General features: G+C 43.7%; 8 protein-coding genes across 10 annotated transcripts; 4 read left to right on the top strand and 4 right to left on the bottom strand.

Annotated features, from left to right (window-relative positions):
* Nucleotides 1–5085: 5085 nt before the first annotated feature.
* On the top strand, nucleotides 5086–7689 carry RB195_022708 (uncharacterized protein; the record flags this gene model as incomplete). Of its 2 annotated transcripts, none has more annotated exons than XM_064209907.1 (4): nucleotides 5086–5150; nucleotides 6769–6892; nucleotides 7480–7542; nucleotides 7657–7689. In XM_064209907.1, 4 exons carry the CDS (start codon nucleotides 5086–5088, stop codon nucleotides 7687–7689), a joined length of 285 nt encoding a protein of 94 aa, XP_064065788.1. The 2 variants fall into 2 exon arrangements, with proteins under 2 accessions (XP_064065788.1, XP_064065789.1); XM_064209908.1 differs by lacking the exon at nucleotides 5086–5150 and adding an exon at nucleotides 5981–6030.
* Nucleotides 7690–10079: 2390 nt separating this feature from the next.
* Nucleotides 10080–10931, top strand: RB195_022707 (uncharacterized protein; the record flags this gene model as incomplete). Its single annotated transcript, XM_064209906.1, has 3 exons — nucleotides 10080–10170; nucleotides 10457–10620; nucleotides 10767–10931. The coding sequence occupies 3 exons, from the start codon at nucleotides 10080–10082 to the stop codon at nucleotides 10929–10931; spliced, it is 420 nt and encodes a 139-aa protein (XP_064065787.1).
* RB195_022704 (uncharacterized protein) lies at nucleotides 10321–21973 on the bottom strand (the record flags this gene model as incomplete). 2 transcript variants are annotated; one of them, XM_064209902.1, is made up of 4 exons in its annotated part: nucleotides 10321–10867; nucleotides 17414–17621; nucleotides 20865–21315; nucleotides 21923–21973. In XM_064209902.1, the coding sequence occupies 4 exons, from the start codon at nucleotides 21971–21973 to the stop codon at nucleotides 10321–10323; spliced, it is 1257 nt and encodes a 418-aa protein (XP_064065783.1). The 2 variants fall into 2 exon arrangements, with proteins under 2 accessions (XP_064065783.1, XP_064065784.1); XM_064209903.1 differs by lacking the exons at nucleotides 10321–10867; nucleotides 17414–17621; nucleotides 21923–21973 and having other exon boundaries at nucleotides 20749–21081.
* Nucleotides 13994–15451, bottom strand: RB195_022706 (uncharacterized protein; the record flags this gene model as incomplete). Its single annotated transcript, XM_064209905.1, has 2 exons — nucleotides 13994–14320; nucleotides 15272–15451. The coding sequence occupies 2 exons, from the start codon at nucleotides 15449–15451 to the stop codon at nucleotides 13994–13996; spliced, it is 507 nt and encodes a 168-aa protein (XP_064065786.1).
* On the bottom strand, nucleotides 19640–20233 carry RB195_022705 (uncharacterized protein; the record flags this gene model as incomplete). Its single annotated transcript, XM_064209904.1, has 1 exon — nucleotides 19640–20233. The coding sequence occupies one exon, from the start codon at nucleotides 20231–20233 to the stop codon at nucleotides 19640–19642; it is 594 nt and encodes a 197-aa protein (XP_064065785.1).
* RB195_022703 (uncharacterized protein) lies at nucleotides 21137–22034 on the top strand (the record flags this gene model as incomplete). Its single annotated transcript, XM_064209901.1, has 3 exons — nucleotides 21137–21261; nucleotides 21335–21406; nucleotides 21581–22034. 3 exons carry the CDS (start codon nucleotides 21137–21139, stop codon nucleotides 22032–22034), a joined length of 651 nt encoding a protein of 216 aa, XP_064065782.1.
* Nucleotides 22035–22153: 119 nt separating this feature from the next.
* RB195_022702 (uncharacterized protein) lies at nucleotides 22154–22495 on the top strand (the record flags this gene model as incomplete). The annotated part of the gene is made up of 1 exon (XM_064209900.1): nucleotides 22154–22495. One exon carries the CDS (start codon nucleotides 22154–22156, stop codon nucleotides 22493–22495), a length of 342 nt encoding a protein of 113 aa, XP_064065781.1.
* Nucleotides 22496–24703: 2208 nt separating this feature from the next.
* Nucleotides 24704–25051, bottom strand: RB195_022701 (uncharacterized protein; the record flags this gene model as incomplete). Its single annotated transcript, XM_064209899.1, has 1 exon — nucleotides 24704–25051. One exon carries the CDS (start codon nucleotides 25049–25051, stop codon nucleotides 24704–24706), a length of 348 nt encoding a protein of 115 aa, XP_064065780.1.
* Nucleotides 25052–25198: the final 147 nt, after the last annotated feature.

Genomic DNA, 25198 nt, shown 5'->3' with positions numbered 1-25198 from the left:
CCATTATCATCTTCGCAGAGTGTCTCCACATCTCCTTTGCGCCTTTAATTGACGCAGTACTTCTGGTCAGATGGGAAATCTTCAGAGCGGTTTCCAATGTAATCACCTGCGAACACGGGGTACAACATTTGAACAAATCAAAAAATAATCATTATTTTATAGATCGAGTTCGCACACAAAATGTGGCGCACGGTAAGGCCTTCTTATGTAATGTGCATTGATTATAGGCAGAAGCAGTGGCCACTGGGATCTGGGGCAATGATGGCGCGCACGTTGCGTGCTTAAAGGCATCACCCCACGAATCTGAGGTGGTACGGATTTCAGGAGGAGTATTCGTAAACGGGATAGTAGATTAGGGAGAGGGGAGTGATTCCGACCATTTCTTCCTAATTGTAAAAAACGGCCCGGAAGATGAGGCGCCGCACAGGGCTGGCGCACTCCAATCAAACTCCTTGTAGAAAATAGTGCGCCGGAACGCTTGAAGCCGTATCTTCCGGGTCGTTTTCTACATTAATTAGGAATAAATGAACGGAATCACCCTCCTCCCCATAATCTACCACCCCATATACGAATACTCCACCGGAAATCCGTACCACTCCAGATCCGTGGGGTGATGCCTCTAATCATATTCAAAGTTCGCAGGATATTTCCCTTTTGGCATATGACCACTATGTCCCTACACAATTATGCAATACATTTATAAACACTGTTAGTGCCACATTAAAACCATTTATGTTTCAAGTAACATTGTCAGAGGCTACATATTTGTTCAAACAGGCTCTGCGCCTTCACAATTCTACAATTTGGTTACACCATCTAGCTATCGAGCTAAGATTTCTTGGGCTTATTAGACATACTACTGACTTTATTCTTTTTTTATGAAATGGCGTTTTGAGGTTTTTATAAGCTTCGATCAGTTAAGCAAATGCTATATTATTCAACATATTTGAAACATGATTAGCAATACATATCAGGTTTTTCAGTGCGGTTTTTCTTGTAGGAAGAACATTGCGACGAACGTGTCCTACCAGTATGGAATAATGTCACATGTGCCACATCAGTCATAAGCCACGGTATAAATGTAGAATGTACTTTCAGTAGTACATAATTGTCAAAAACAATAGGAGTGAAATCAGGGCTGCCAGGATGTCGGAAATTACCAAGATCATCAGTATCTAACTCTTAAAGAATTACACGGCGTATTCATATATTATTCGAAATCTAGCAGAAACATTCAACATAATGACATACATGATTTGACTCATCTAGTACCTGTACATAAGAACCCAAGGAATTTATATACCTAGGCAACGAAAGTCTCTTCTGGGGAAGATACTAGTAAATTGTTGAGAAAAAAGGTGATTTTGAGACGTCGTGTATGCTAATGAGTCTGATACGCTGCGTTGCAAAACTTCTCAGAAACGCTACGTCACTCGCTCCTCATATCGATAGAACTTTCTTGCTAATGGTTTTGAGCGATCATATACTTCTTAGAGATTTCCCTATTGCTAAGACACTTTGTCTCCACGATATTTCAGAGTGATGCCTAGAATGTCTTTTTTTTTTTGGTTGAATGTCTTATTACCCTTCCAGATACTTCTCTCTTTTGTAGCTCCCACAAAATGCCATTACTTCCTATTTTCCGTGGTGAGTATAGGATTGTCAGAAATTGACAGAATGAGCTTGGAGGTGCTGAATATTCCGTCCAGCTTTGGAAAAGCAATTTGACGTAAACGATTGGAAAAAATCCACAAATGTTAGAGATAGGGAAGTATTTCGAAGTATTTAGAAGTATCGAAAATCCTTTGTTGAGCAAGTGTAATACCAGCAACTTCTTAACTCGACAATACATGAGTTTTTTCAAGCGTCATGTAGATTTGCATATTTTGCATATACATAAAGAAAAAAGTCCACTCAACCCCACTTGGAAGTGCACTTGATCTTTGCTGGTTGTACTTGCGAACATCCCTGCAAGAATCAATAACTCATCAAGGTAGTTGTTCACTTAAAAACACCTGGAGATGTACCTTCTCGCTAACTTTCGCTTGTTTCTTATAACTGGACTTAACCAAAGGGGATGCTAGCTCGGATGTGTATACCTAGGGTCAAACATTCAACTTTGAGGACATTCTTTGTTCCTTTCCTTCAGTATTTCTCCCTTTTAGGGGCGAGGTCCAGTTTTCTCGCTAGGTGACGCCATTTCGCTAGGTGGTGTGCGTGGTTGTAATGGATGCCAGCTAGCTTTATGTTACTGTGAATCGTATCAAGCCAGCACTATTTTGGTTGTCCTCTCGATCGCTTGCTGAATATTTAGGGGTACGTATCGTTAGGTACCCACAGCTTTCGCGACAACTTATCTTTAGGGGAAATGACTGGCAACGGCGATCGTTAATTGCGCTGAGTCGCAGTTAATGGCATCGGCAGAGCAATGCGCTGCGTTTGCCTTATGCCCCGTCCATCACGTAATCCACCAAAGTCCCTCATCGTCTAGTAAGGTGTGAAATATGCCTCGCAGGACACGGTATCTCTGCTACTGCTTCTCTACGGAGTATCGATCGTTTACGTGTAGAGATATATCGAACGATTGCACATGAAATCCCGGAAATAGAAAATAAGAGTGTCTTTCATTTGTGTAAAACAAGCAAATCGAAACTTCTAGGTCTCAAGGCTCAAGAAAATAAAGTGAATCTGTCGATTAATATTATTTTGTTTTTTTTTACATATTTTGTAAGTCTTTACTTTGTTTGATTTAAGAGAATCCGTATAAATGCTGTCAAAGGTGAAATTCAAATAGTTGTTCCTTGATAAATTCAAGCTTGTCCACTTCAAAATTTAATCAAAGCGTGAGGTGGTGAAGATGCCTTTGAATGTGCCATAGTGCACCGTTGGTTCAAAGACTTTCGTGTTTGACTAAAGGATTCGCATTTTGACAAATGCATCACTTTGGATTCCGTCAAATAAGTTCTTCGAAAAAGGAGAGAACATTTTGAAAGGAAAAAGATGAGAAAAATGAGATATAAGTGGTGGTCTGGAAAAAAAAACTTAGACCAAGCTAACATTAGAAAGTGCCAGATTTTATTCGGTACGGTGATGTTCTGACTTTCCGACTACTACAGCTGTCAGGCAATAACCATTACAAAGTTCAGAATTTTGGAACGTTGTCAGGTTTATGCTTTTTGAAGTTGTTTTGTTTTTGGAGAAATTTTCTGCGTTTTCGCTTTATTTTCAGCATTTTCGTCCTTTTACATTTTCGCTTTCTACCCTGATACGCTGTTACCTTTTTGCTCGATAGGTTTGCTCTGTACGCAAACATGCGGATGATTTTTTAACATACGGTATCAGTTTCTTGGAATAGGAAAGCTTGCTCAAATTCTCACTTCTGCTTGAGTGTGAAAAGTGTATGATCTTGAATAATTTAATTTCTCATAATTAGTGCCATAATTGATGTAAAGCTGTTCGTTTCTAAAAATGTTGTAGGCAAGGATTTTTCTAACAAAATCTCCTACCTCTAAGCTATTTTTTTTCTCGTTTTCCTAAAGTTTCGTGTGATTAATCTGGGAAAACGCCAATTTCCCCATCTGCGTCTCATTCAAACTCGAAAAAAGTAAGAGTTCCTAACAAATAATTATTTAGTCATTTTGTACAGCAAGCCTTTTACGAAACACGTGCGAAAATATCTATCAGAGCGCTGTTCTCACGAAGTTATCGATGATCTTCTAAAGGTAACACTATTCACTGAATTCATGTGAACTGACGATTGAGTATTGATTTATTCATCTTTTAAGTGCATTGGTGAATGGTGAAAAATGTTATATCGGAGAGTAGATGAATAAGGTTTGCACTAATTCTGTTTTGTGACTCGGCGCAGTCTTTGAATCCCTAGATGGTTTTTTTTTTGCAACAGTAGAAGGTCTACTGTAAGAGTAACATGTTCTTACTAAATCCTCTCTTTTTTTGCCGAAGTGATCTTTCAACTATGAGTAGGTGCCACCTACCCATAGTAAGCATTTTAACTGCGAGAAGAAAGAATTAGACGAACATTCGAAACCGTGCAGAAGTGGAAAACGCTATTATAAATCTAGCTATGAAGTGCTCAGCGGAATAACACTCTCTGTCATTTAATTTTATATTATGGGCCAAAATCGGACTCCATCTCTGCAAAAATGAAATCCTCTAGGATTGAAGATATAATGTATATGCGTAAAAAGTAACCTTTGATCTTATCATAATTAAACAGGATCATCGCAACCGCTGTTTCTCCGCTTTTGTGTATTCTTCTATGAACATAACGTATATTCAAATCCTCATTGTGTTTAGGACAAGCAGGGCTAGCAGGTAGCAACTAGAGCCATATACGCGGCAGCGGCCCCTGTAAATGCATTTGTACTTCACTAGTGGTCTGTCTACTTAACGATTATGTCTACATCAACATTATTTCACTCACTATTTATCTCATTTGCTCATCATTATGGTGCATCTCACGCCCTCTCTGAGCCCACCATTTCTTTGGTACTTGTTTCTCGTATCTACTTTGCTAATTAAAGGTTTTTCAGACCGCTAATTCACAGTATTGGATTTGTAACTCTTCTCTGATTCCTAGAACATATTACGCGCCTTTTCTCAGAAGTACAGATTGAAGCAGATTAGCTGAAGTGGTGTTGTTATTTGATTCTACTGATTCTATTCGTAACATAAGATTAGAGTTCCATTGTTGTTGTTAGGTTCTTTTACACTGCGTCGCAACAAGACTTCTAGACTTCACACAGTGGTCAATTTTTCAAGGTTATTTATGGGAGACATTTGTATTCGCTGTTACCTAGTCCGAAAAAAGTCCCATCAACATAAATATTTGGACCATAGCTTTGCAAAATTTGCCATTTGTCTTCAGTTATACATCTTATAGAGAGTATTATGACACAATTTTGAAACATTGAAAAATGGTTACTCCAGTATGGCTGTAAATTGTGCCATCAGTCGAGAAATTTTATGTCTTATTGGCAGTTGATGTTGTTTCAAAGTCTTCACGCTTTTTTGCATGGTGCTTATTCGTTTTCTTTCTTTATAACATATTTCCAACGCGAATGGATGATTTCGCCGACATCTCACCTTGTCATGCTTGAAATAAATCTTCATAAACCACAAGTACTATTGTAAGGTGTGCGGGTGTAGTGTAGCGGTTAGAGGTTCCGCTTCTTGCACGATCGATCGGAGGTTCAAATCCGCCCTACTGCTCACAAAGCCTTTCATCCCTCCGGGTTCGATAAATTGGTACCAGACTTGTCTGGGAGGGCAAAAACACTGACTAGACACATCGACTAGTCACCGTAAGTCATTGTATAGGCCACTTACACCTTCGTGAACCTCAAGCGATTGTGGATTGAAGTGAACGTGGGGCGCATCCCAAGCGGATTAATTAACGCCAGGAACTTTATCCTTTATCCTTTACTATTGTAAGAGAACAACGCGTCACAATACTAAGAGAGACCCAACTCACATAGTTTTTTTTTAATTACTAATTATAGTCGGGAATCTTTCCCTGTGTTTCAACATAAAACTCCACGTATACAACGTTACTAACGCACATGACACAACTTGAACTTGTTCGTTAGAAACATGGATTGGACGTTAGAAATATGGATTGGATTGAACGTTGGATTGTTGGCTTAGGAACAAGCCGTTTGAATAAAATCTATCAAAAATTGATGAGAACGGTACCGTCCGTGTTGCTATCAACATGATGCAGTTGTAGCCACATTCAATCTACACGAAACATATACGGCTTCCTGCCTCATCTAACATCTGCACAAATTGGAAGGATGGATAAAAATAAAATATTGATAATAAAATAAATAAAATATTGATATTTGTCTTTTGATTATGCGAATCTCGTAGTTACAGTCATAATCAGCCAACATGCAAATTACTATGGGCAAAATTTCGTCCCATTCCATGCAGAGCCAAAGACGAACTGGAAGGAAAAATGCAGGAGTCGATAAAGTTGATATTTTCTGGAGGGAAGACGGTCGAGAGGTACCCATATGATATCTTGTCGCTATCCAGAGGGCTACTGAGGTCACTGCGCTGTGCGGCTCCTGACAGCGTCATAATCATGGTAGCGACATCGTAGCTCTTCTTGCGCTGCGTCTTGCTGACGCTCCGCGCACATCGCCCTTCCCGCCAATTCCGCCGCATTTGCAGCTTTTCCTATGCTCTTCCTGAATCGAACAAAAAAGGTGCATATTGACAGAAGTTGTTTGGAATTATAAATAATGTATGGATGTTTAAGAAGTTTATATAAGTGAATTGCCGTTCAGAAATGTGAATGGAAGTGTTTGTTTTTCTTTTCTGGATTGTTATATGGAAGCCACCCATCCATTTAAATGCCAAAATGGCATTAGAAATGTTCAATTGGTCGGTGTTATACCATATTGTTTCACTTTTCTCGCTTTTTAGAGATTCGTTTTTGTACACTTAGCTAAGTAACATTGGCATCAAATGCCTGACGCGAAGCGACTAGTGCCTCGCAGACATGCGCTATCTTAAGGAGTATCTCAAGGCTATAGAGGTCTTTGTTCGCCACTCGCACACCTAACCAGCCATAATGATTTTACCAGGAGAATAGATAGAAATGAAGCGATAAAGCGCTGTAGAAAGTAGAAAGGTTGAAGAATCACATAAAACTCTGTTTCATAAAAGGTACAGTCAACCATAAGAATAATTAAAAACATTAGAAATCATCGTATATAAACGTATATCTATTCATTGCAGGGGGTCGCAAGGCTTGTCAGAAGAGGAGAAAAAGGTGAAGAGAGCTAGAAGAAAAGCTCTTGGTTCTTGGTTCTACTCTCGGTACGTCGACGATTGCTTTGTCATCTGCGCCACCCAAGCGAAGGTGGACAAATGCTTTGACTTGTTGAACAGTGCGAACACTAATAGGAAATAGGAGGACAATTGGCTTCCCTTTTTAAACGTCGAGGTTGGCATCTCGAACGGTACGTACCAAACGAAATGGTATCGTAAGCCTAGTAACAAGAATTTCTTGGTTTACTTTCTCACTGCTCATCCATTTCAAATGAAGGAAGTGATTAAAAACATGTGTCCGCATGGCAAAAACTGTTTATAGTGGACCTGAAGAGAGAGGAATCGTTAACGTTATCTCGCGAAATGGCTGTTTCTAATGATTATGAAGTCCGAACGTCTGAAAAAAGACGATACTGAAGTGTACAAGCACAGCAGTTGAAAACTCCCACCACAGAACTTCCATTACACCTACGATGCCTTTCTGCTTTCCTCATCTCCGATGAAATGAGCACTACCATTAGGCGGTGTCTGAGGAGAGCAGACTTTGATGGCTTTTTTCTGTTGTGGAAATAGCACCGAACAATTTTCAGCTAGCTCGAAATCTCTTGCACGATACCATCTGCACATCACCAAGTTGTTGACTGTTAATTTGATAATTGTTAATTATTTGCCCCACAGGTAGACCAGGAGGCTCTCGTGATCGATCAGTCAGCGTACCATGCTAGGCGTCTCCGATTCAAGGTAAGCATTCAGTGTAGTCGCTAAGTTGGTAGTTGAAAAGTAAGCATAGAGTTTATCTACTTAGTTGTGGGAAGATTTGATTGTTTAAATTGTGAACTGAATCGCCCATTTCAGGCTCTGAAGGGGACGATTTTCTCGAAACGTTAGTCAATAAAATTATTTAACAATCTCGTGTACAGCTCAGTAAAAATCAATACGCCATCTCACTATGCCGAGGTTCATTGAAAGTTGAAGTTTTCAAGAAGAAAAGGCAGGGATTAGTCAGTGTTAAATAAACACATATTAAACACATATTAAAGGATGCAAAATATTAGAAAAATAGATGGCGTGGAATATTTTCTAAAGATTTTGCTGGCATAATTCCGCAGCTTTTTCTATGGAACTACTTTGTGAAAATAATAAACAAATGAAGGACATCGACATAAAATGTTTTCTCCGTCGTTCTCAGCTGTTTTTTTCCTAATTTGCGAAAATTATTAATCCTGTAGGGAATGAACTTCCAACCGTGTGTTATCAGTGTCAATAGAAGAATTGAGCCGTCGAGTACACGTTGGGAGCTTCTTCATCTTTTCAACTTATATGTGCACATATGCAATGACATACCTCTAATCCTTGCAGCGAACTATCAGTGGCGTCATACACACACACACACACACACACACACACACACACACACACACACACACACACACACACACACACACACACACACACACACACACACACACACACACACACACACACACACACACGTGACAGACTAAGCCCGTTATTATATAGCATAGTATTTTTATTTTACTTACGGCACTTTATATCAATATCCATCATAGTACTATTTATTGATAAGGATGAAGGATAACGTCAATCAATCCGCTTTCCCCCACGTCCATTTCAATTCAGAATCGTTTGAGGTTTACGAACGTGTAACTGGCCTATACAATGGCTTGCAGTGGCTAGCCGATGTGTCAAGTCAGTGTTTTTATCCTTCCAGACAAGTCTGGTACCAATTTGTCGACCCCGGAGGGATGAAAGGCTTGGTGAGCGCTAGGGCGAATTCGAACCTCCGATTGATCGTGCAGGAAGCGGAACCTCTAGCCGCTACACTACACCCGCCCTTTATTTATTAATATCCACTGTATTATATTATTTCGATTTGTTTATTCATCAAGCGTCCAGTTTTTTCTTTGATTCCGTTTATTGTAACTAATTTTTGAACGGTTATACTAGGGAGAACAAGATGAGGGGATAGTTTCCTGGAGGTTCTTCGATGGGGGTCGTTTTCAGGAAGGTTTTTCAACTGCACGCTTTACTTTCGGTCTGGAAGATCGGAAATAACTTCGTGATAAGAGGACCCAGGGAAAGGAGTCGTACTTGAGAGGGACCTTACTGCCCACCTCGTAGATCAAAACCCGCAAAGAGATTGATATGAAGCAAGTTCGTTTTCGATCGCAATGCACTCACCCTTTCTGCAGCTTTTCGGACTTTTGGCAGTTATCCAAAATCCCTCTAGTGTTCTGCATGTTATTAGCTCGGACTAGAGGGATAGTTCCGTACATTTACCTCTACTTCGCAGTTTTTATGGCATATTTTGCGGTATGCTACGAGTGGGGAGGAAACCATAGACTTAGTCTAAAGATACAAGAAGTGGGCCATCAGGTCCCTCTCGAATACGATTCTTCCTTCCTCTAAGTTTTCTTATCACGAAGTTATTTCCGATCTTCCAGACCGACGGTAAAGCGTGCAGCTGAAAAACCCTCCTGAAAACGGCCCCCCATAGAAGAACCTCCAGGAAACGATCCCCTCATCTCATTTTTTCTAGTATAACCGTTCATGTAGCGACAAAAATTAGTTATAATAAACGGAATTACAGAAACAAATTGGACGCTGAATAAACAAATAAATCGAAATAATATAAATGAATGCTAATAAATAGTACATGGTAAATAGTAAATAGTAGTAGTAGTGATATGAAGCGACGAAAGTAAAATAGAAATATTATGTTATATAATAACGGGCTTAGTCTGTCACGTGAGTGTATATATGGATGTATGCATATATATATATATATATATATATATATATATATATATATATATATATATATATATATATATATATATATATATATATATATATATATATATAGAAGTGATCTTGAAACGTCTAAGGTCAAAGGTGGTACATACGACAAACTAACTTGAACAAGCAACACGAATACACGTCAAGTCGATTATATTAGGGTGTTCGGAAAGTATCTGCCGAAAATTCCGCAGTAGCGCACATTTTTGAGATGTTCTGGAAGTTCCCGTCTTAAATATATTACAGAAGGACACTACCGCTTGTATACACATAACATATCTGGCTCCCTCTTCCTTGCCTATTTCATCCTGTAATGGCCGAACATTCCACCCATATTCCGCTGCTGAAGTCCATCGAAACCTAAGTACCTAAGTCAAGTATTCAGCATTGAAGCCCCTTCTGAGCGGTCTCTGCGCGCCTGGCTCCAGCGCTTTAAAACCGAAACAAGAAACTCGAAGATGAGCCTCGTTCTGGTCGACCGACTGCAATATCGTTCGACCAGAGCGAGAGCGGAACTGAAGAATCTGGCGGAGCAGCATCCATATGAAGGTATGTGGTATTTTACTGCCAGTCTGGCTGTTCGCTGTCCACCGTGAGCAATGGACTGCGACCTAAAGGAATGGTGAAAAGCTCGGTCAGTGGCTCCCACATGCATTGAGCGACGGCAACGGCCAAAGACGCTTGGACATCTGCAATAAGCTACTCTCCAGAGGTCTCAGATTCGACTGGCTGGACACCACTGTCACTGGAGATGAAAAATAAGTCCTCTACGTCAACCATACCCGCAAGCGTGCGTGGTGCGCTGGCGATGAAATGCTTGATCCTTTCGTGAAAGGTGAAATCCATGAGAAGGTCATGTTGAGTGTCTGGTGGGGAGTTCATGGAATCTACCGTTCCGAACTGCTGCCGGACAACACGACAGCTACTGCCGAGGTCTACTGCGCTCAACTGCAAAGACTGTCCGACAAGATCCGCAAGGAGCACTCGAAGCTCGATAAGGTTCGCCTGCTGCACGATAACCCGCACTCTCACATCACAAAGAAACTTCCCAAAAAATTCTGGAGCTCGGATGGGAAGTTCTACCGCACCCACCGTACAGCCCGGACCTGGCCCCGAGCCACTACCACCTCTTCCGATCGCTTCAGCATCACCTGGAAGAGAAGCGCTACGATGATCGTGACCACCTCGAAAATGACCTTCGGACTTTGTTCGCCTCCAAGTCGCCGGAGTTCTACGCCAAAGGAATCTGTGACCTTGTGATACGTTGGCAGAAGGTTATTGATGTTGATGGAGATTATTTTGTCGAATAATAAAATGTTGAAAAGTTGTGTTGTTTTGAAAATTTGCCGTATTTCGGGGGATACTTTCCGATCACCCTAATATAAGATTACAAAGCAGGAGAAGAGCAAAATCAAATAAACGGATGTAAACGAGAGGCTAAACTACTACCAAATTTCTGTGACCAGTCCTCACCAGTTCCAAGGAAGTCGGGACTATAAACGGAGACAAAGTGATCGAACTTGAACTAAAGACTCCGAAGAGATGCAGAACAACACACAAGAAACGATCTTAGCTGAACTGGCCAAACACATGAAAGCAGCTGACGACAATAGTATCGAAAAAAAGCGTAGCGCAAAAAGGAATATCAAAAGCTGTCACAAATACACGCACGTTATAAAGAAAATTAGAAAAAAGCGGCCAGCACAAACCATAATCAGTCTGCGATCCAACTCTATGGAATAAAGTGACTGAGATAGTTGAACAAAAACGGCCATTTGATACACTCTTGACAGACTTGAAAGGAACTTGAAAAGGCTGGTATTCCCCAGCCAGACAAAAAGGCAAATCAAAGATTTATGTACCTTCCAAATGATCAGTTGTAGACTTGACGAGCAAACGGGTGTCGGAAAATTAAATCAAACTCTAATCTGAAGAGCTGATGATAACAGCACACAAATCAAAGGAATCGATGTCTTCATACACAGTTGTACACGAGAGCGTGCGATATCAAAGGAATCGATGACACCATACTGGAGCGAAGACATCGGCTTCTGAAGATCTTTTGTCTTCAGTTAAGCGAAAGCAGAGTGAAAACGAGAGGAGAAGATGCGCTTGGTCTAGTGTTTATAGTGACAGTGCCACTCATAGCACCCCGACACCGAAGCTATCTTATATATCTAATCTGTCTAATCTACCAGTCCCTCTGTCTGTCTGTCTCTCTGTCCATCATATTGTGTGTCAGACCTTTCGTTCGTCCATGAACCTATCCCACAGGCGGAATATCGGGGTGGAGCGTCAAATAAACTCGCTAAATAACGGTTGAGCGTAGGGATTGAGTACGAAAATGTTCAGTAGCACTGTAACGAGCAGTGATAAAGTTGGAGAGCAGGTACTTTAATCACGAGAGGACCTTTTCCGATGACAATGCAGACGATGTAACAATCGATTCTGTCAGTTCGTTTGCACTTGCATTTTGCTGCAAATCCACCAGAGGATCAGAGAATACCAGTGATAACCTGTCTGTGGAATTTGATTGCGCATATTTGTACAGTAGGGCGGGTGTAGCGCAGTCGGTTAAAAGTTCCGCCGCCTGCACAATCGATCAGAGGTTTGAATCCGGCTTAGTGCTCACCAAGCCTTTCATACCTCCTAGGTCGATAAATTGGTACCACACTTCTCTGAAAGGATAAAAACACCGACTTGGTACATCGGCTAGCTCCCGCAAGTCATTGGATAAGTCACTTACACGTTCTTGAACCTCAAACGAGTCTGAACTGAAGTGAACGTGGTATCGCATCTCAAGCGGATTGATTAGTACCAGACACCTTATTCTTTGTTCCTCTATTGATACAATGTGGACAAAATTCTAGAACAATCTTCGATATTATATGTCCTGATATTTGGACATATACCCAATTCTGTATCGTTATTCTATACTTTTGTGCACAATATCATATATCTTATGTGCAAACATTCAGCATTGTAAAGACGTATATTTTTGGCGTTCATTTCATCAAGATGACAGCTCGCAAAGCTCATTTATTAACGATCGCCTACAAGGGGCGTTCCTGCTTTTGTTGCTCCTAGTGAGCACACAGTCTCCGTTCGTCAGCTTATAAATACTCTACCACTGAACCACAATACATTAGGTCACACGTCCAAACACAATATTTCTACACTGCAAAGAATGAAACTAAGAGGAAGTGTGCAGTGGCCAGTTGTGAATTGAGGATAGCCTGATGATCAGCACAAAAGTAATCAAACTAGTAATAGCCCAATGTATTGATAGTGCGATAATGAGACTACGCATGTTCGACATCCCACTGAGGCAAATTTTTGCAAAAGAGATGGAAACTTGAAACAACTTCCAAAAAATGAAGAATTTAATTTTACGTAATTTGCAGCGGTTTAAATCCGATTTTAACAAAATTTAATGACCAAAAAGCCTCAGATTCTGTGCACATTATTAAGTCTCGGAGATCGCAAAGAACTTTGTCATAAGAGGAGCAAAAGAGAAATTTTAGGAAGTTTTCCAGAGAGCATTTGCCCTAAAAACAGTGATGTCGTTGTTTTTTTTTCTCACCTCTTAGTGTTTTTGGAATTTCGATGGGAAAAAGATCTCCCGTCTTTGTCCCATAAAAAATTTGGAAAAACTGCGAGGCCGTGGAATGGAAATCAATTGATGTAGCATCTGATAAAGAAAATCCAAGGCTACAACATGCTGAAAGATGATTTGCTTCGTGCTAAGTTACTCTGAGTTATTGAATTTTATTCAAGATCACACACTTTTCGGCACGCGAACAAAAATTGGGATTTTGACATGTTTTTCCATTCCAGAGAAATGGGACAGCGTTTTAAAAAATTACTCACACGTTCGGATAGGGGCACTAAGAGAACCCTTATATTCAAAATTTTCCCCTTAAGGACCATCTGGATTTCTGAAAAATTAGATGGATCGAATCCGAAAAAGATCGGACAATTTTAAGTTTTGTCCCACCAAAACTCCTAAAAGACTAGGAGATGAAAAAAACAGCGTTGTGGCTGTTTTGTAGGGTAAACCTTCGCGGGGAACTCAGTCGGGTACTATACTATATCTATACTTCATATCAGGAAGTTATTCGCGATCTTCCTAAGCTAACAATGTGCACAGAATCTGAGCTTTTTGGTAATTCACCTGTATCACCTGTGCTCCCGTTGCTAATCGATTTGCTCTAGCGGGCACCAGTAATACTTCCATTTGTCCCGATCGCACGCGAGTGTTGCCCAGTGGCATATCTCGAAGAGCGTCGTATTTTTCTTTGAAGGAACTCGTAAAGAGGTCTGACCATCGGGTCGGCGGTCTTCTTGTAGTGCGCTTAATATCGCGGGGAACTCAGTCGCTCACGCCTCTAGTCCAACGATTGTCGTTGAGACGCATCACGTGTCCGGTCCACCTAATTTTGCTTTCCTTGGCATGTACGGCAGCGTCTCTTATCTTCAATCGGTGACGTAGGAGTGAACTTTGAAAGCCCTCTTTTACTTGCATAAAGCGGGTTACTCCTAGCATCACCTTTTCAATTTCGCGTTCTGTGATGATGATCGCATTTTCTTCCTGCTTGCGAAACACCCAGGTTTCTGAACCGTAGGTCAAACTAGGAGGAACGGTGCTGTTGAATAGGTAAGCACAGAGCCAGAACATCTTAGTCCTCTTCACTGCATCCTGAAATGCTCTTGTATGCTCTCCAAGCCGCTCGTTTCCTCCTGCCCAGCTCGGAGATCAGGTCGTTCATCATGTTGATTTCCCGACCTAGATATAAATAGCTGGAGCATTCGGATATATTCGTTCCGTTGAGCGTGAATGGGGCATCAGAAACCTATCCGTCCTCACAAACATCGTCTTGTCTAGGTTCAGCCGAGTACCAATGTTTTTACACGTTTCATCAAATTCGCCCAGCATCCGTTCCGCTTGATTGATGCTTGATGTTATTAGAACGATGTCATCAGCGAAACGAAGGTGTTGTAAATTCCGGTCGTCAACTTCTGGCAATTAATGTTTTCGGTGAAATTGTGTCCTCCTGACGAATCCCTCTTTTCACGTCGATTATGACATCATTATAGAATGGGGAAATTTTGGTTGTGAAGTTGCTATACAACTCATGAAGCATCTTTATGTGTGGAATAGAGACGCCTTGGTTGTCCAAAACCTTCATGACCACTTCGGTTTTAACTGTGTCGAAGGCCTTCTTCAAATCGATGAAAGTGAGACACAGCGTCATCTTGTACTCCCACGATATACGATACTTCTATGAATTTTGAGACGGTGTGTACGTGGTCAATCGTGAGGAATCTTTTTCGAAACCCAGCTTGCTCTCATGGCTGTCGTTCATCTAGTGTTCTTCTTATTCTGTTTAAGATCACTCTTGTGTAGAGCTTGTAAATGACAGGGGGTAAGCAGATTGGACGATGGTTGTCGATGTCTTGTAAATCTCCCTTCCTATACAACAGCATGCTCTTGCTGGTTTTCCAAACAGATAGCGAGTGAAAGGCCTCGCCAGTGTGGTGATGAGGACTGGAGTAGGTAATTCAGATGTTCAGGCTTGATTCTGTCGGGACCGTGTGAGGTACTATTCTACACCAACATGATTACATGTTGGATTTCGGAAGGGAGGACCTCTTGAACGACATGTCGTGGCTGTCGAAGAGACGTCGCTATCGTTTTTGTTTTGCGATCCCGACGGACGTAGCGAATGCTCGTTCCCGCCTCTGCAGCTTCAGCCAACACTTCTGCTCTTCTCTTTTTGAGGTCTTCTTTTATCGGCTCTCTGGAAAGCCTTGCGAGCTCGGACGACATCTCTTAATAGTTTTGAAACTCCTTGCTTTCCTCGTACAGTCATGAAGATGTTCTACAAGCCGTTCATATTCGTCGCCGATGTTGTCCATAACAGTATCTTTCCAAAAGCCAACAAACGAAGCGAAGAGCTTTGTCGATGATGGCATTAGTAAGCGTCGCGCAGTGGAAACAGCTCTCGACCCACGCAAGGAGGAAGCCTTACCTCTGATAGATGATCTGGGCTTCGCCCCCGTCGGGAGCATCCTCGAAAGGCTCAGGCTAACGATGCGGACCTTGGTGTTGTCGTTCCAAGCGTCCTTGGTCGGGCCTCCATCTGCAGGTATCAGGCGGCTAGGGTTCTCCTAGTGCGCTCCAGGCATGGGCTCTTATGAGCCCAGCCGCGAGACTGCTCCGCCTCTCGTGCTAGATAGCTCTGCCCCTAAAGGGAATATTACAGTATCGATCAACTTGCTATAGAGCGCAATATCCACATCACTTACACCTCCCCCTTACTTTAATTCCGTCCCGGACTTCCATATATCATGCTATATAATAACACGCTTAGTCCGTGTGTGTATGTGTATGTGTGTGTTTGTGTGTTTGTCTGTGTGTCACGAAAACACTTCATAATGATGCAAAACTGCACCGGTGGGGTGCCCAACCATTGTCATGCGCCTGATAGGCAAGCGCTCTACCTTTTCACCATTGTCCAACGTTCTCTGGACATGTATGTTAGATGTTGCCTTCGAAAAGGCAAGTAGAGTTTCTCTCATATGTTAGTGAGAGTAAATAAACTTTTATGTGAATGTATAGTCCCAAAATTGCAAACTATCATGCTGTACAATAACGGGCTTATTCTGTCACGTGTTTGCGCCTGTGTATGCGTGTGTCTCAGTCGAGAAATTCCTCAAAGAGAAGGAGAGAAATACTATGAGGTCGTGCCAAATCGTGCCCCGGAGCCAGATAGCTGTAAAATGGGGTGGGGCGGGTCCCACGGGGTTGAAATGGTGCGCCGGTGCCAGAAAGCGAGAGGGGGGAGAGACGGGTTCCATTGCGTCGGAGTGCGCGAGAGCCCCAGCGCAGCAGAATGGGTTTCCATGGTTCCTTCGCATATTTATTTCCCAGCATATCTCCCTAACGCTGTTGTCATCCTTTTTCAAAAGGAGGTAACACACGTGCAAACGACTGCTTAAATGCAATATGTAGTAACCAACAGTTTACGCGATCTGACGTAGAACGTTATTTTTATCACTACAATAATGATATTCACGTCCTTCCATGATAGCACATCATTCTTGCTAATAGCTGAGAACGGAGCAGACTCATACTTCGAATAATATTTCAAATTGTGGAGGTTTGAGAGAAACATAGACTTGAAATCAAGCTGGATTGCTCTCCAAATATAGAACTGAGAGTTTAAGGAAAAACCACAAGATCATTCATCTATACTAAAGTTTTCGGGTTAAAAAAATGGATAAAGCTTTGATACTGCTATTTCTTATTGGTCGGTGAAAACGAGCTGAGCGAACACCAAAATAAGCCTGAAGTCCGGCTTTAGCCGGACGCTCAGGCTGGTTTACAAATAACCCGCTACAAATAACGACCCGATAAGTAGAAATATACACTTATATTTGCTTATAATATATTTACATACTTACACAATTACATAAATAACACGCCGGCCGAGGCAACAACTTCTCGTTTTTGAAATGGCGAGGGAGGTGTGCTGCAGGCACAATGGCATTAAGGGAGCTAGCCCAACTGATCACACGACCCCAGAAGGGGACGCTGCGAAGGGAATGAACGTGTCCGAAGATAAACCGCCCTTGGCGACACCGAGATATGGCTACGTTCATATATGGCTTCGCCTATACTCGTCGAGGAATTCAGCAGACTTTGGCGCGACATGTGTTCGGGTGGTTAAGAGGAAGACCACCTTTTTTTCTCTTCCTTGGAAGGAGTCGACTGTGGAGAGCTCCATACCTAGTTTGTCGGCTGCCCGCTCTAACCGGTGATACTACTCGCGATAAAACGTTATGATGCAAAGCTGGGCTGGTGTCAGACCTCGGCGCAAAAGCGCGTGCAAAAGCTCCAGGCATACTTCCGCCTCCGTACTGTTGTAATGGGACATATTGGCCATCCTCGTTGATGAAGATAAAAGGAATAGTGGGAGTCGGGAATGTAAGAGTGTCTGAAAGTAGCGTCCTGCTTTCCGGCCCTAAGTTGCTGACAAGCGCGCCCTCGTAAGCGACCCTATTGGGAAGCTCGTTAAGGGCGGGATGGGCCCTACTGTGAAGAAGTCTTTAGCTTCGAAGATAACGCTGGAACCTCATCTTGTTGAAACTACTTGGTAGAGGACAGGTCTAATGCGATCAACAATAAGCGTTAGAGTTACAGTATTATGACGACCCGAAGGAGTCTTCTCTACCGATTCGACGCCAACATCTGAATGTGAGCCCGCTAACACTTTCTGGATAATGTGGGAAGAACGCTGGCGAAACGCAATCGTATTCTCTAAATGCTGTAGCTCTATCAAGGGAACTGCCAGAGGTACTCCGTCCCCCGATATCGAGATTATGGGGAACAACGTCCGATTAAAGCTCAGCTTAAGGTAGCTGGAGGGAGGAGGGTGCGAATAAATTTCCGCCGGCATCCGGAGATCTACCCGTAGAAGGGGGCTACGGAGAACACGGGCGGGACGCGGGTTAATGAACTTCGCCCATGGGTGCAAATGCTTCAAATAATGGGGGAAGCCAATCGGTGTTTCGCTCGGTATGCGTACCGGTCGGAATATGAACTCTTCATCGCGGACTGAGGACTGCTCACGTCGCGCCAGGCGTCTCGCGGCGCCACGACCCTGTTCCCTACCATAAAGTCTATGGGAAGAAGGGGCTTCGTTACAGAATGATTGCTATGAACTACCGAATGCTATTGACGCTTCTGAAAGACTGGCCCAACTGGTATCGTCATGACTAAGGGACCCGGCCGTCTATGGCCTGAACGGACCTGAAGGAGGCGACGGGAAGTAACCTGAAAGTGTTGGAAAGCCACTGCGGAAAGTGCGCTTCACTCGCTTCGTTTGGGGTGGGGAACTGCCGCTAGAATAAAAAGATGCAACGTCGACTTCACCCGAAGTGGCGGCGCGGGCCGAGGAAGCTTGGGATGTTGTGGGAGTAATGTAGAGATTCTCCATAGACGCAGTAAGACGTACCGGATTATCGTCTGAGGAGAGAACCGTAGAGTCGACACTTGCAGCTACACTAGTCTGAACGTCCGCCTGATTCCGGGCAAAATTCGGTGAGGGAGTAGAGCAGTTCATGTCCCTCATCGTAAAGTCGGAAGAGGAGGACAAAGCTGGGTGAGATGTCAACATCGCTTCACCTACGGGGGACTCCCAGAAAAAGCTATACTGAGATTTAGAAGGGTCCTGGGTCGACGACGGACTAGATTTGATATCTGCCGGATCCCGGCTATGAATGGGAACTGAACTTGGAATTAGCCGGATCCCGGCTAAGATATATACTAGACTTGGAATTTGATCTCGGCTCAGAGATGCACTGAACTTAGAGTCTGCCCGATCCCGGCTAAGATATACACTAGACTTAGAAGCTGCCGGATCCCGGCTCAGAGATGCACTAAACTTGGAAGCTGCCGGATCCCGGCTGACAAGAGAGAAAGGAGAAAAAATAATAAAGGACTGATTTCAGCTTCGGCCGGATCTCGGCTGACAAGAGAGAAAGTAGAAAAAAAATGATAAAGGACTGATCTCAGCTTCGGCCGGATCCCGGCTGACAAGAGAAGAAGGAGAAAAATGATAAAGGACTGATCTCGGCTTCGGCTGGATCCCGGCGAGGCGAAGTTGTCTTTGATTCAGCCGGATCTCGGCTACAAGATGATGGGGCGCCAGGCCCCCTTGCGGAGGTGCGCCCCTCAGGACGGCCCAGGAAAAGTGGGTCGCCGTCAGAATACATTACTGCGAATATAGACAGTTACTAGTATTGTCGGGTTTACACAAACTTATCTGAAAATCAAAGGTGAAAGATGTGCCGCAAGCCAAAAAAACAACTCATAACCACGAACAAAACGCGAAGCAATAGACTGAAGGATTCACCATCAAAGAGAAGTAGGAGAGATCATGACCGAAAAGAGAAGTGAAAGTAGAGAAAAAGGAAATAAAAGCTGTCGTGACTGGAAGGCCGAAGTACACGACTAAACCGAAGTTCGTCGAGATCTGAAACGAGTGTTATAAGTATGTGTGACCATATCAACGGATTGCTGGGGCTTCGCTACTAGCTCATGTTTGTAACCGCACACCGCTTGTTCAACAGCTTGAGCCACTCCCAGCGCACGGCCCTCCTCAGCGGGAAGCCACGGGGAGGAGAACACCGCCCCGGACAGTTCGAAAGATCTCTTGACTAGATTCATGTGCACTTTCCTAGGCGCGGACTGAGGGGACGAAACGCTGGTAAAGGTGAGGTGTGGATGATCGACTTCTATAACCCGAAATTGGCCCAGCCAGAGGTTGGACAGCTTGTGAGAAAGCCTTTGGTGGGGCATGCAATCGCGTAAAAAGACGCGATCACCAACCTTCACTTCGAGGGGACCCAAGTGTGACTGATCGTACTGATGCTTAAACTTGCGACTCTGATGCTCGTTATAAGCTGCTGCTGCCCTCCGGGCTGCGTGAATTGTAGGCACGAGATTCTCTATATAGACGCGAGAATCATCATCTCTAGGGGTATGGCGCTGCAAATCGTATTGGATCAACGAATCTATATTGAAGACGGGATCCCTCCCATACATCAGGAAGAAGGGAGTGTTACCCGCACTAGAATGTACATAGTGTTATACATGAAGGCACATGCCACCACATATTTGTTCCAATCCGATTGACTAATAATATTATAATAAAATATATGTGCGAAGCATCGGATGGAACGTGGCGAAAACCCGTTCGCACGCGCCATTACCCTCACGGTGGTAAGGGGTGGTATAGTACCGGCTGATCTGCAGCAGCTTCCCTACCTCGAAGACTACCTCTCCTTTAAAATAGGAGGCGTTATCAGAGACGAGTTGGGTCATTACCCCAAACTTCAGAATGCATTCGGTCATTATTGCGTGTGCTACTGTGACTGCTGAACAGTCGGGTAGCGGAGCTGCGATCACGAACTTAGTAAAATGATCGATCAATGCTATAATGTACTTGTTGCCAGATGTCTGTGGTATGCAACGGCCCAGTTAGGTCGACATACACCTTGTCAAAAACTGCGCCGCTGATGACCGGAAGGAGACGCTCCCGGTTCATCTGCTGCGCTCTCTTACGCTGACAAGGTACACAAGAGCGGACCAGGGCAAAAAACATCTTCCGCCATATGCGGCCAAAAGTATTTCCGCGAAATCTTGGCTAGCGTTTTGCGCCAGTGAAAGTGCCCACCTGCCAAAGGACTAGCATGAAGTGCCAAGAAAATAGGCTCACGCAACTTTTCTGGCACTACCAAACGCTCGAATCGCGACGCAGGAGCAGGAGACGCTCCACTGACGTAGAGACATTCGTTATTCCGAATAGTGCACTTCTCGGCGAGTGCTAGAAGGGCAGATTTTTCGGCATCCGAAAGGTGATCATAGAACCTCGGCGTCTCATTCAATGTCATTATCGCTGAACACATAGGATCGGATTTCTGCTCAACTAAAGCATCGTAAAGACGAATGTTCGCTGGACTCCCTGCGAACACTACCGGAGATCTCAGTGAGTGGATCCTCGGCCTACACACATTGATACTCACAGGGAATTCTATAATGTCGTCAGACTCCGGAGAGCCGTCCGAGAAACGGTCTTGGCTATTTGTGACGCGAGAGAGGGCGTCTGCAACCACGTTCGAGGACCCCTTAAAGTACTCAATTGAGGCACAGTAACTCTGGAGCTCAACTACCCATCGGGCTAAGTTATCATGGGTATGGTTATGTTACAGTAGAAACGTGAGTGGTCTGTGATCTGAAAGAATTGTAGCTTTGGTAGTCATGTCCACTTGCCTCCTCAGCATCTAAGGGAAGATGGACATGCCATTCCAGAGGTTCTCCCGTCCGAGGTACAACATGCTATCATGTCGGTAAGAAAACGTACAGGACCCGGTAACGACAAAATAAGTCCAGAACACCTGACGAACCTTCACTCGTCAACACCCTGGCGAGGCTCTTTATCCGTTACATGTTGAAATGCAAGGCTCCTAAACAGTGGAAAACAAGGAAGACCGTGTTGTTGTATAAAAAGGGAGATCCACATGACATTGGCAGCTATCGCCCAATCTGCTTACTGTCCGTCATCTACAAGCTCTTTACAAGAGTGATCCTTAATAGGATTGAAATAGTCTTGGATGAAGGACAGCCATGCGAGCAAGCAGGGTTTCGAAAAGGATTCAGCGCGATTGACCACATTCACACTGTTTCGAAACTCATCGAGGTATCACGTGAGTACAAGATGCCGCTCTGTCCCACCTTCATTAACTTGAAGAAGGCCTTCGACTCAGTTGAGACGGAAGCGGTCATGGAAGCCTTGGACAACCAAGGCGTCCCTACTCAGTACATAAAGGTACTTCGAAAGTTATAAAGCAACTTCACAGCCGGAATTTCGCCATTCTACAAGAATATCATCATTGACGTGAAGAGGGGATCCGACAGTGTGATACAATCTCAGCCAAAATATTCACAGCCACCCTCGAGAACGCAATGCGAAGGTTGGAATGGGACGACATGGGGGTGAAGGTTGATGGTCGGCAGCTACATCATTTGCGCTCTGCTGATGACATCGTGCTAATAACACTTAGTATCAGTCAAGCGGAACGAATGCTGACCGAATTTGACGAAACATGTGGATGCATCGGTCTTCAGCTGAATCTGCAAAAGACGATTTTCATGCGTAACGGATGGGTTTCGGATGCCCCATTCACGCTCAACGGAACAAACATATCCAATTGCAGCAGCTACATTTATCTGGGTCGGGAATTGAACATGATGGACGACCTGACCCCTGAGCTGGACAGGAGGAGAAGAGCGGCTTGGAGAGTCTAGAAAAGCATCGAAGATATAGTGAAGAAGACCAAGAACACCTCGCTCCGTGCTCACCTCTTCAACACCACCGTACTTCCTGCTTTGAACTATGCTTCGGAAACCTGGGCATTTCGCAAGCAGGAAGAAAACGCAGTGAGCGTAATTAAACGCGCAATTGAGAGAGTGATGCTAGGGGTATCCCACTTCACGCAAGTGAGGGACGGGATTCGAAGTTGTCTCCGTCAGCGATCGAAGATTAAGACGCCGTCACGTTTGCCAAGGGAAGTAAGATAGTGTGGGCCGGACGCGTGATGCGCTTTAACGACAACCGTTGGACCAGAGCCGTGAGCGACTGGGTTCCCCGCGATATTAAGCGCACTACATGAAGACCGCCGACCCGATGGTGAGATTTCTTCACGAAGTCCTTCAGAGGAAATTACGATGCTCTTCGTGTCCCACGCGAAAGGAGGAGCCACTGGGCGACTCTGTCACGCGATCGGGACAGATAGAAGAACTACTGGCGCCCGCTCGACCAGTTCGAAGATTTACGGGGGTCAAGGTGATCAAGGTGATCAAGGTACGGATATGCTAATGAATGACTGAATGCAGTTTCTTGCTTGTTTTCATTCTTTTTGCTTTCCTTTCTGGATTCTTCGTCTTTTATGTTTGTATTCTCGTAAATTTATTATGTTTGCTATACTTGCTTTTGTTACAGACGTCCATATTTTATCTGTATTATTCTTGGGTTATTGTATTGCTTTTGTTCATGTTTTGCTTTTGAAATTTTGTTCGATGTAAATGTTAATGTTCTTTTTTTTGTTTCTCCGCCTATCCCCCCCCTCTTCCTTCTTCCTTACAAAAAAAAAAAGAAAAGAACACTAACGTGAAAATAAGTGAACAAAAACAATACAGTAACTTAAGAACAATGCAGATACAATATTGATCTATAGCAAAAGCAGGTACAGCAAATATAACAAAAATGCGAAAAAAAAGAAACATAGGAGGCATAAAAATCAGAAGGACAATAACAAGAACAGGAAAGACGAGAGAAAAAGAAGAAAACAAACAAAAATTACGGCCAATATCGGTCTCGGTTACGTCACTCGGAGAAATTTGGCAAGCTACTAAGCAAACCGCTCGCAGACGGTCTGCGAGCGGCCAAATGCCGCGTTGCTCTAGCGCATGTGCATGCATGTGCTGTACGTTTCGAAAATGGAGCAGAGACGATGCTCAAGGAATTAAATGAAGCAGGAAAGAGATTAAGATTGCAAATAAACAGAAAGAAGACACAACTCATGAACATCTCCTGCTAGGACAGAGGAGTGCAACTTGAAGGCTCCCAAGTCGTGGAAAATTCGTCATACATGTACCTTGGACGTTCTATGAATATTGAAGGAAGAACTGAATAGGAGGATGAGAACATCGTGTACAGCAATCGCACCCGTCAGCGAAACTATGGACCAAGAGCTCTGCACCCATCTGTTCGACTTGGCAGTTCTTCCGACGCTCTGTGACAGAGACGTATGCATGCAATGTATGTATTGTATGCTATGTGTGCATGAATAGTAGGGTCAAAACGAAATGATGCACGGTGCATTTGCGTAAGTGGCTGTGCATCCGCGGGAAATGCCAATGGCTAATTAACAAAGACTGGCCGCGTGTTTTTAAGCTGCACATTTGTCAAAACTAAGCTGTGGAAACGTTTCAAATCAGTGACTCATAGTCGGGTCAAAACGAAGTGAAGCACGGTGCAGTCGCGTAAGCGGTCTCCACAGAGGCGGCGTGGTCGAGATAGCAGTTGGAATCGAGGTGGGACAATCGCGAACTGCAGCAATGAACGGTGGTAGCAAAGGCCCTCACTCGATTCTAACCTCTACTTCTAATACAATAGGCATTCTTTTACAAGTTCTGGAAAGCGGTCTTCCACAAAAATACCTATCTCCAACGGACATAGCTTGTTTAGTAGCTTTTGGACAACTCTTTTGTTTTGGTGGACCGAGTTTCGATGGCCTTACAAGACCATTTGCATTTGATGTTGTTTAAAGTGCTTTGGCGTACATCTAATCACCACTCGAAATTATTGCTCAACGAGTACAATTTCTCAAATTTGCGGTGTATTTGTCACATGCCGTGGTTGTTTTAGTGGCACTCTCTGGATATCTCTCAAATATGCGAGATATTCTTTGTTCCACCGTTCCCAAAATATTGCAGTGATCGTTTTCGAAAACATTAACGAAAAACGAATTCCAGTAAAACGCGCTGGCGCACCCAAAGTGGATTGACACGCCAGTGACTACTTTTTTTATTAGCCTCCTGGATACGTGGCGACACATCATACGGGTACCTCTTGACCGTTCCCCTCTCTTTAAGGTCTTCCTTTATCGCCTCTGTGCAATGCCTTGCGAGCTCGAACGTGAGTTCTAGGTTGCCTGGAGCTCGTGCAGCTCCACGCTGGCGTATCAGCTCAGGAATTTGAAGAGATAGGCGTCTCGTGGTGGTTTTAAAACTCTCAGCTTTCTTCGTGCAGTCGTGAAGGTGTTCAACGAGCCGGTCATATTCCTCGTCGACGTTGTCCATTGGTTGAATTTTTCCAAAAGCCGGCTAACGTGGCGAAAAGATCCTAGTTAGTGATAGTCCTGGGAGTTCGCTCTCTGAACTTCGCGGCTTTCTCTTCTCTCTGAGTAAATGAAAATCTTCCCCGGAGGAGGCGATGGTCCGATCCCG

Source organism: Necator americanus, chromosome X (assembly GCF_031761385.1).
Source record: "Necator americanus strain Aroian chromosome X, whole genome shotgun sequence".
Taxonomy (NCBI): domain Eukaryota; kingdom Metazoa; phylum Nematoda; class Chromadorea; order Rhabditida; family Ancylostomatidae; genus Necator; species Necator americanus.
Note: the sequence above shows the minus strand (reverse complement) of the source record. Positions and strands in the feature narration are given on the sequence as shown.